Source organism: Anas platyrhynchos, chromosome 7, assembly GCF_047663525.1.
Source record: "Anas platyrhynchos isolate ZD024472 breed Pekin duck chromosome 7, IASCAAS_PekinDuck_T2T, whole genome shotgun sequence".
NCBI classification, from domain to species: domain Eukaryota; kingdom Metazoa; phylum Chordata; class Aves; order Anseriformes; family Anatidae; genus Anas; species Anas platyrhynchos.
Window position 1 is genome coordinate 26,367,689 of NC_092593.1, and position 11,107 is coordinate 26,378,795.

The 11,107-nt window shown below is 42.0% G+C and overlaps 1 protein-coding gene across 1 annotated transcript; it reads left to right on the forward strand.

Annotated features, from left to right (window-relative positions):
* The first annotated feature begins 642 nt into the window (after positions 1 to 642).
* On the forward strand, positions 643 to 10,640 carry ICOS (inducible T cell costimulator). The gene is made up of 6 exons (XM_005016832.6): positions 643 to 914; positions 6,833 to 6,871; positions 7,830 to 8,168; positions 9,022 to 9,134; positions 9,752 to 9,842; positions 10,355 to 10,640. The coding sequence occupies exons 1-5, from the start codon at positions 857 to 859 to the stop codon at positions 9,839 to 9,841; spliced, it is 639 nt and encodes a 212-aa protein (XP_005016889.2). The 5' UTR covers positions 643 to 856; the 3' UTR covers position 9,842; positions 10,355 to 10,640.
* Positions 10,641 to 11,107: the final 467 nt, after the last annotated feature.

The following is an 11,107-nucleotide window of genomic DNA, read 5'->3' on the forward strand; positions in this document are numbered from 1 at the left end:
CCAAACATAGTATCTGCCCTAAAATTAGCCAGATCTAAATGGCTGTAGAACATTTTATCCCAGAGGGTCCCACACCACTTCCTGAGCACAGACGTACTGCAGGCCAGAGAGCAGCGTGCTGCACAAAAGCAGGGAGAGGGAGGGAGAGAAGCTTCTGCCCTAAGGCCCTGGGGCACTGGGCCAAATCTTCTCCGCTCAGAGTTGGTGGAGTTTCTCATGTCCGCCCAGAGCAAGCCTCAGCTCCAGGGTAGAAGTTTTACATCTGAGTGAGCCTCCAGCATATCACAGGGCTGAGCGGGTCCTTCTGCAATTTGGATCTGTTCTTCCACTGAATTTGAGGACCAAGACAAAGATGAGCCTCCTCCCCTTCTGGTCATCAGCTTCCATACAGGGCAACACCACCAGCTACACAAGCCCAGCTGAAGGTGGGGGGGAGGCCTGGTTGCCAGTGGCCAACATGCACATGGAGTAGGTTAATTTAAGGAAGGGGTCACCAACAGCTGGCTATCTGCAGGAAGCGTGCTGTAGGTGATGGTAGCTTCTGTCGTGACAGATTTCACCAGAAGCAGTCTTTGCGGAAGTGATTATCAAAGGTAATGTACGAAAATCTTTCATCTTCCTGTCTGTGACAGCAAGCCATGAGGTGGGGGAAAAAAAAAAAAAAGCAGCAAACTCCACAGGTGTGGGCGACAGCTAATGCTGACATAGCTATAACGTAGTCAGGTGTTAAATTAAAAAGTCCTTCTGACTATCATATAATTTCCCCCATTGCCCACAAACCACTTCCTTTTCTACCCAAGAATTCTTCCCCGTCTTCACAGCAGACAGAAGGCTGGTGCCTGAGTGTCAGGCAAGCATGAAGTCGGTCGCTGTAACGCTCTGTCTCCTCTGCTTTCAGTTTGGAGCCCTGTGTGGTGAGTAGCACTTCTTATTCTCCTCGCAGCAGATGTCCCTATGGAATATAGCCCACCCAGAGAAGGGAGGTGGTAAACGAGGTCTGATAGCATGGGGCTGGAGGAATAGAGATAATTGAGGGAAGCAGTTGCAAAAAGACCACTCTTGACTTTAACATCACTAGAGCTGGTGGGAAGAGAATTCCTGCCAGAAAGGGCATTTGGTCTGAGACAAAATGCACAAGTTTTCATTGTCTGTATTCTTTAGCTCATCTGCTCAGTGTTATCCTCTAGCTGTTTAGACTGTAGTGCTCCAGCCAGCTTTCCTTGCTGGGCACAATGTCTTAGAGCAGCGTGACGGTGAATGGCTTAATAAAGAGACACTAAGTTATTGATATTAATCCTGGTCATGTTTGAGCAGGGAATTTTTATACTGTGAAAAATGTGTATGGCATGGAAGGGTGGATGAGATCATTTTGGTGCAGGCTTGAAATGTGGACAGACTTAAAAGGAGGCATAGCTCTCCTAACGCTGTGTTAGCGGTGGCAGCGTTGCTCTCAGTCCAGCCATAAACATGGACATAGCATTTTGCGTGGTTCAGTGTTTTGTAATAGCTATGTAAAGTAAAATACCAGAGCTCACATTTATCTGAGACCTGAGATTTAGTGCACAGAGTTACTAACTGAAGCATTCATTATTTAAACATGTTGTTTGAAGGTCATGCAAAGGGTTATTGAATATGTTTGCTTCTGAAATTCCAGTGATACACAGGTTCAGGATAGGTTCAGTTTCATACAGAATTTAAGCTTTCATTTAAATAAAAGCTAGCTTCCAGCTCTTTAGGCAATGCAGATACCCCTCTGAAGGTTAACTAATACAGCAACAGCATACCAAGCTTTCAGACATTGAAAAATGGGTGAAATCACAGGGAAGGAGGGTAGTGGACAGTATCAATAAAGGGACACAAGCTGTTCTTTTTCTCCTTGAAAAATCATCTTAAATCTAACAAAAACATCCTCTCAATTTTGTTACGTATTTCTCAGCTAGTCAATTTAGCAGGTATACTTCACCAGCACACTTTTACATGTGGCTGGAGCCATCTAAAAGGTCATTCCCTTGGAAGAAACAGGCTGGAATTTTAAGGGTGCAAATAATTGTTCTATCTAATACTGGCAGTTCCCCCTTCTTTCTCCCTCCCTTCCAACACAGAGAATAGGTCTTGGGCAGGGTCTGGGCAGAGGAGATGGCAGAAGAAAGACATTGCTTCCAGGGAGAAATGGTATCTCACTTTTTTTTTTTTTTTCTTACAGTGCTTTCAGTATAACAAGTACTAATTATTATCATTATTGCTAAAAAGAAAAGGGCTGTAAAACAGCAGCTTTATGTAAGACACATTGGTATGACACCCTCATTAGAGAGTGAGCTAGCACTCCAGCACTGTGGCAAATTTTGGGGAGTAAAAACAGAGTAATTTAAAAGCGTGGCTTTTTTTTTTTTTTTTTTTTTTTGTCCATTTTAGCATAGTTATTAGCAAGCTCTACCTCTGATCTGTGGATATTGTTTCAGTGTAAATACCTCATGGAAGGTGATATACGTGTGTGTGTATTGTGCAATTTGGTAAACCAATCGTGACCAAGAAATTGTCTGTAAGAGCTTCTTGGGTAGACAAGCACAGGCAATGAGATTTTGAAGTACAGAGCTGTAGGACTCCATAGCACTTGAGGCCCTTGGCTATGAAATGCTGTACATGAGTTTCTGCATGCCAACATTTGCAAAGTATTATCGCAGTTTGCCCACATATCTCCTGTTGTCAACACCGGATGAAGCCATGGTCACTTCTCAGAAAGGTGTCTGAAGCATTACCAGCAATTAGTGCAGTGTTAGTGGTATATTTTATAAAAGCTCCCACATTCTACAACATATCTTATAACAGAGAAATAATTCAGATAGTTTTCTAGAGTACTTCTGGCCATTACTTGCTTTGCCCAGAAGGACTGCCTTCCTCTTAACCCTTGATTCCTGAAGGAAAGGAACATGCTAGTTTTAGGCATATGACTAATGACACTGAATTGACAGTGCCATCTTTCAGAGTGCCTTGAAAGATTAAAAGCTACAGCAACTTAAAAATGGTGTGCGGTTTCATCAGACATTTAGTAATAATAAAACAAAAATGCTTGTTCGAAAAGAAGGTTCTACACTTTTTTGCTCATTTTCAGTGGCAAACACACCCAAGCATTATGCTCGTTCTTTTAATCAGCTGATTGGTTTCTGGGAGCTGGGGCAGATAAAACAAAATGCAAGAAAACCATGCAAGAATATCCTATCCTATCCTATCCTATCCTATCCTATCCTATCCTATCCTATCCTATCCTATCCTATCCTATCCTATCCTATCCTATCCTATCCTATCCTATCCTATCCTATCCTATCCTATCCTATCCCTGTTCTGTTCTCCTATGTAAAAATGCAAGTTTGAAAATTAAGCAAATGTGGTTTTTAAACTTCTGTTAAGACCCAAATATGTAACGGATTGTGATGTTTGCAAATAGCATTGGGTCTGCTGAAAAGCAATGAGAAAGCTCAAAGTTGCAGTCCCATTAGAATGAAAATAACCTGCCTTCTACTGGCCTCCACATTCAAGCACCACAACTGCAGAAATTTGCAAGCCTCTGACAAAGTACTTTCCCATTGCAGTAAAGATGAAAGTAAAAATGTCTATCAAAGGAGCTGAGGTGGACTTACTTGTTATCCAGGTAATCTCTTACAGGAATGTACAGGACTGTGAGTACACACAAACATAGGATGCACACTCACACTTCGTAGTTTGACATAACAAGATGCTGCTCTCATACCCAAGTTCATCTCTTGGATTCGCATCTCCTTGACAAGAGGTGAGCTAGGAACAGCTCTACACAACATCAGTGTGACATGTAGGAAACCACTGAAAGATTTGTTTCCTCTTGTTATAAATATTACAGTTGCATTAGTTCTTTTATAAAAAATACCAAAAGGAACCTTACAGCCAAATGCAAGCATTTTTACTGCTGAACCAGCGATATTCTTCTGCTTGTTTTCAGCTCTAACAGGATGTATTCTTTTATTCATGTATTTTTTGTGGTAGGATTAGGGGGGTTTTGTGAGTAAATCTCTCAATATTATTGGATGTTTTAACCTCCATTTCCTATATTCCACTCCCCTAAATGTACATTTACTCTCAAAGGAGCTTGGCAAATGACACGTGTCTGGCCATTAACCTCAGAGTCCTACAGGGTCCATAGGATTACCCTAGGAATGAACCAATACAAATGGGAACAGGAGAAGAGCAATCAGCCGTAGGGAGGGGGAATAAACTACCTCTTAGTATGCAGTGACAGAGCATTCACATCAGGCCTTGATGCAGAATAGCTAGTGAGCTGGAAATCTCACTCATTGTGGTTACCCATGTAGACAATTCTGTGTTTTAATCTCAGGCACTGTTAATCTCATTTTAAAATATGCTCCCTTTATACCATGCTAAGCACACTCTTCTGTGTGGTCACTTGTTTCAAAAGAATACTAATTGTATTACTGCTACTGAAATGTTCCTTCACAGAAATACATTACTGAGTCTTTCATGAAAATAGGCAGTTACAGCTTCTGGGCCTCAGAGGATGCAAAACAATTTTTCAGCTTGCCACAGGGTCACGTGAACTTCACGCTTAATCACCTCGCTCTGCCCTTTTCCATTAAAAACAAATATTAAAACCATGATCTCTGACAAAGATTTTAAACCACCCAGTATGAAAGGGCAATTTCATTAGTCAACAGCAGAACTGAACTGTTCTCGGAGGCGCTCGGAGGCATGACATTCCCAGCTGTTCCTTTATGCAGAGTAACGCAGCCCCATTCCCCTCCGGGCTGCCGGGGGCCTCTGGGACCACTTGGCCCTGCAGCTGCCCAGACCCCGAGCCAACATCTGCCTCTCCTCCCTGACGTCTGGTGGTAAAGGTGGAGGCCTCGCTCAGCTACAGGTGGGACCCAGCCAGCTCACGCATACACATCCCTAGCTTCTCCTAGCTCGATACACTCGCTGTTTTCTTTCCTTCACTAAATAATTTATCTGCTGTTGGGCCTAATTTTAAAGGCATATGTTATCAGCCCGCAGGCCACTGAAAGTAGAGCATTTTAAAAGACCTTTATTTCAAACGTTGTTCTCCCAGCAGCTGCTTTCCTTCACCACTCAGCACGCAAGTCATCAAGACGCGTTTCCTTATTTGACCTTTGCTTTCAGCTTCTCAGGCCGTGTGCCCTTCCGAGGGCTTGCGCTCTCTGTATCGAGAGCTTTCATTCAATGGGGGTTGACAAGTTGTGTTTTGTCTGTCTTATCTTCACACCAGTGGTACAAGATACCTTGTCTGTTATCACACACTTAAGTAATAGTCTTGAAAGTAGTGCAGATATTTGAACTGTTGCTGTGTGACATAAGCCACTGACTGTGCACAGTAGGCCAGGAAGAACGTGATAACTGGGAAGAGGGTGAATCAATCAAAAAAGAGTAACAGTTTGCATTGCTTTCCAGTTGCACATCACAAAGCATTTTCCACAAGTCCATTAGCTTATGTGTGACACTAAGAATATTTTAATCAAGTACTAACTCATTGCAATGCCCTTGCCAGTGGTGATAACTGCGGAGTAAGAATTCAAAGCAGAAAAACGCGTGGACACCAAAAGGTTGCCTCAGTCCAGGAAGAGAGTTGAAAGCATTCAACACTACATGAATGAGAATAATCTCCTGTTCCTGGGCATGTGCAGGCTGGATGTTGTGGATTGCAGGTGCCTTGGGAAAAGGATTATTTACACTGTGCAATCAGTACAGCACCCAGCACAGTTGGGAACCTACTCTGCATGGATCTAGACTGCCACGTAGCAGTAACAAGAATATGATTATGTATGGAAGTCTTCAAGTATTTGTCCCCTGTTTTCTTAACATTAAAAAATCTTGATGTAGAGAGTATTTCAATCTAAGCAGCCTCTGAAGTATTTGCTCAGACTACCTGAAGAGAGGAAAGGCTGATACAGGTTTTTTTCTACCTGTCTGTGTAGGAGATAAACCTCTGATTTTTGAGCAATGCAAAAAAGAAAAAGTCGAAATGAAACACTATCAGGCTGAGCTACACAGGCTACTAATGACACACAAACCATTTCAAAGCAGTGCATGCCACCAACTCAGACAGAAAATTCCATTCTCAGTATTGCCATAGTGGGTGGTGAGGGAGGTAGTACCTTAAAGAAGTCCTAAATAATTAATAAATTGTGCCAGGCTGCTGTAACAGAGGCTGCCTAAGCACAACAGACTGAATGCAGCTTGATAATCATGAAGAGAAAAATATAGAACACAAAACTGTATGCATTGATGAATATTTTCTTGCTACATATTTTGGAGCACCTTCCAGTTATTCATTCTGGATGTGCCAGAAGAAGATATTTTGACACAGTGTTGGGAAACAGAACAAACGTAGAACAAAATGGGCACTACGGTCTGGAAACAGGGTATAATGCTAACTTATTGCCAACTCCGGATTCACGAGAAAACAAGAGTATGCTTTTTAATTTGGGATAGATTTCCTCACTATCTTTGGGGAAATTCTACTTTCATCCCAGTTTCTACTCTTTAAGCATGCCTATTCCTTCTGCAGAGGTGTTTTATGAATTTCTAAGTGCTATGTATGTTATCAATATTAATTCTTGCCCAATTAATTTTCTTCCTACATTATTTTTATATTTTGTGATTTTATCATACCATGGGATTTTATAGTGTAGCACTGAGACAAGATCAGATAGGCTTATGACACAAGTACTAACATTAGAAAATAACTTCAGCATCTTAACATCGCATGGCTCAGCCCCTCTTCCTGCATTTCTCTGCTTGAATTTTAAAAAGGAAACAATTTATTTTTCAGGAGCTGATACCTGCTCATCAAGACCGTGCAAAAATATAGGTAAGACACATTCACATAATTTGGTGTATGTTTTCAAGTGCCATTCTAGATCAGAAAATACTGTCTTTGAAGAGGAGGGTTGTCATTTTTTTACAGCACACTTTAATGCATTTTTTTCTCAGGGCATTCCCCACGCTATTGGTTGCTGATTTTACAAAAGTCAAACTGTGAGGTAGCAGGAGGTCCTCAGTCAGTTTGCTTTCTTTTTCTTCTCCAAGAAAATAAAAATAGAAACATTTTGCAGAATGAGAGAGTTGTATAACATCTGTCAATGTTTTCTGTCAATGCTCTCAGGAAGGTCAAATATGATTTTTGGGTTGCATGTGAATGCATGCACGCAGTGACATTTGTGAACTACTCATGTCCTCATGTTTGTGATAAAGGTCATAGAGTCATCTAAGTAATTAAGTTTAAATTGTATGGCATGCCCCAACCACTATCTCAAAAGGAAAGATAGGTCTTATGGTTAAGGCATTTATGTAGGAGTTTACAGTTCAAATCTTGTCCTGCGTTTTCAGATACAGCAATGAGGTTCAGATTACAAACCCTAAACCAGAGATAATTGTCACCATTTTCATCCCACCTTGTTTTATTTATGAATAGGACAACAAGACTGAGGCAGGGATTATACGTCTCAGTGTTTGGTCGAAGGAGGCCTTTAAATATTATGAAATAAGTCATTGATCCAATACTAACAGAGACCTGTCCAGCCTCATAGCAGATAGCAGGCAAGGCGTTATCTCATGTATTTTCTCAGTAATGTGTGACATGAGCAGAATGATGCACTGGTATCTCACAGTCCAGGGCTGAGTGGCAAAGCCAGACTGTTCTGAGTATCTACATGTTTTAAGTTTCTATGACACGGTTCACTGGCTTTGTTTGAATGAGTTTCTTAACATTTTAGGGATACTCTTCATTGCTGTTTGAGTGACTGCACTTATTGTTTTCATATTTTCAGATCAGCTGCATGTCTCTGACTCCCAGGTGATGGTGGAATTTAATAGTGGAACCTTTAAGTTCATATTTCACAACCCCAAAAATGTGAGTGAGTTCAGCATGACCCTCTTCAAAGGACACGAAAAGAAGGAGATCTGTGCTCTCCATGTGAGCAAGGAGAAAGCTATCCCCAAGAGTAACGTCACCTACTGTCAGGCAGAGCATTCAAATACCAGCACCACTTTCATACTCACAAATCTGGAAAGAAAGCACATCGACACTTACACCTACTGCCTGGAGATGTTCTTACCCCCTCCTTACATAGATTGCCGCCTGAAAGAAACCTATTTGTACATCCAGGGTAAGTTTACTTCCCTTCTCCCCTCATTTCGGTTTGCTGATAAACAGACACTGGGTGTAGCTACACTGCAGCGAGAAGTATGACTGAAGTTTACACAGAGAGCTCCAAGAGAGCATAAAAGTACTCAGGAAAGGTTCTCCATACAGATCAATACCAATACTGTACTGTCTGTTCTCCTTCCCTTTCTGTCCTTTCCCATTTCTCAATGCCAGGACTAAACAAAGATAAAATTATGTGGTTGGGCAAATTATCTATTATCCCTCTCTGAACTTAACACACGGTGATTGCAGAATCAGGCTGTGCCATCCTTTTTTATCGGAGGTGTTTTCCACTGCTCTCCACTTCCACTTTCCTGACAGCCAGATGCTCACAGCTATTGCTAGCTGTTTCATGCCCTACCGTATTTTCTCCGACATCTGGACAAGGTTGATCTTGTGTCCCCCTCCACTTGCCTTCCTATCCAAACATGACTGCCAAAATCCTCCCTTCTTTAGACCAGGCTGCCCTTTAAATCACCTGTGGTTCTCACCGAATGTAAGCTTAAATCTTGCTTCAAATCTGAACTATCATCACGCTCTCAGTCTGGGCTTGGTTTCTTTTCAATCTACACTTTAAGCCTTGTGTGCCAACAGTGAGGCTTTCACTTCTCCTTCTGGACAACTGCAGTGTTTTGTTTCCTGCTGAATACACTTTCCCAAGGCAACTCTTCAACTCAGGGAAATCCTTCTCCAGAGCACACTTTGGCTGTTTCATCTAATATGAAGAGGAGATGGGAAATAATTTGAAAAGTTGTTTGTGGGGGGGAAAAAAGTGCTGATTCTCAGCAATGCCATTTTTGCCTCCCTATCTCCAGATAAGGAAGACTGCATTTCACTGGGACTCATGACATGGGTAACTATTGGCCTGATCGTGTTTGCCATGATTTCCTGTGTCTGCTGTGTAGCAGCCTGTCGCTTAAGGAACAAGGTAAGCAAGTCTACGGGATTCTGCACAACCCTCCTTCCAAGGGTCATGGACGGGGACTTGATTTAATGAGATTTAGAGGGTGGGACAGGCTTATACTCAGCACGTGATACGTTTTTTGACAAAGAGACTGAGCTGTTAATTTACCACTGAAATTCACTCACTGATGACAGCAGCTCAGATTTAATTTTTCTAAGACAGAATTGTCTATTGATTTAAGGGCTGGGAATTAAAGGAAAGAAGAGAAATGCTGCACAGGTCAGCAAAATTACTTTGGTAAGCAATTCACCTGATTGTTTTCTTCAAGAGGGGAAAACAAATCATCAGTGGAGCAATTCCAGCTCTGTTCTGGAGCAAAAGCACTTAAAGAAAGAACCAGTTGGATCAGGGAAGAAAGGAGACTGTGGACATAAGTTATTTTATTTTATTTTTTTGGACAGTGCGTTTTTCATTTTCAGTTTGTTCTATTCCAACTTTTCTACCTGAGTGCCTGTCTATTCTGACTTTAATATTCACCCTTAAAACAGTCAGATTAACTGTCCTGCTTAAAGAACAAAGGTAGGAGTGGCGGAGGGTAGTGACCACAAATTAAAGTCATGGCATTTCCTCTCTGTTTGCAGAATCAGCAGTGTGAATCCAACTCCCACGAGTACAACAGTGAATACATGCCCATGGCAGCAGTGAATGCAGCAAAAAAACCAAGAATCTGAGGTTGTATTAAGACCAGTAGTACTTGAACCTTTGCCTGTAACTGTTGCAAGGCCTTCTCTGGGAGGGACAGGGCTGCTTACTGTGCCTCCCATTGAGTCTAGGTGGGTGGGTGGGAAGAAGGGATCAGCACAGCAGCTTGTGCTGCCATGTAGCAGGAACAGGAAACAGAACAAAAGCTTTTGAATCAGAATGGTGGGCTGGTTCCTAGAAATGCAACTGTTTTGCTTTGCATCGGTGCCAAGTGATGATTGTATGTATAAGGAAGGCATGTAAAACTGTTCCAGTCAGATTCTTCAGATAGTGTGTGCTACCCAAGGAGGCACAAGTGATTTACCAGATTCGCTCAGGGTTACTGGCTAGGGACAAATAATCTATAGGGAGTAAGGAATTTCCTAACTACTTAAATCCTTGCATTGTAGCCAGAAGCAGTTTGGATACAGAACAGAAGGAGAGGTTGGACTGATTCAAACACATGTGGGTTGCACATAATTAATTCTCCATTTCTATTGCAGGTTTAAGTTGCTTGTGGCATAGACATTCTGGCAGTGGAAGTTTCCAGCTACTTGAACCTGGACAATGGGAAAACCCTGGACTATGGGAAATCAACATTTCCTCACCTTCTGCCTGCCTGAGCTCTCAGGATGGTCCTGTGCTCAGTCATGAGACACCCACTCTACCACTGCTCTAAGCTCTGTTTTGCTCTAGCCTTGTGTGTTAACTGGCACACTGCCTGATCCACTGACTTGTACATGAAATGCTAACAGTGTGTTAAAGGTGTCAGCTTTTAGTTGAAGAAAATGTAGGGTTTGCTTGAGAGTAGATTCTTGCAGTGGTGCTACAGAGGCAACTTCTACTTTCTACAGTTTCCTTTATGGTAACTTTCCACTGGGTACAAAAAAAAAAAAAAAGACTACCTCCAATGCCAATCCTTGTGGCACTGCCATGAAGTGCTGTCAATGTATTGCACAAGCCCTTTTATTAGGGCTAGTCTAGCCTGATGCTATGAAGTCATCTTCAGATCCGCTGTCAAACTTCTTAGCACCACATTAGGCGAGTGTGGTATGCACACATGCTCTCCTGCCTGAGAGAGCACAGCAGAGACTTTATTGTGAGACAGAACCTCAGATATGCTCCAATGCCTTTGTGCTAGCAGTACATCTTTGCCATTCACACCGTAGGCCTCCTCTTATTTAATTAAATTCTGAATTCTTCTTCCAAAATAGTAATATATTACTTTTGAGACAGCAATCGTTCTTTAAATCAGT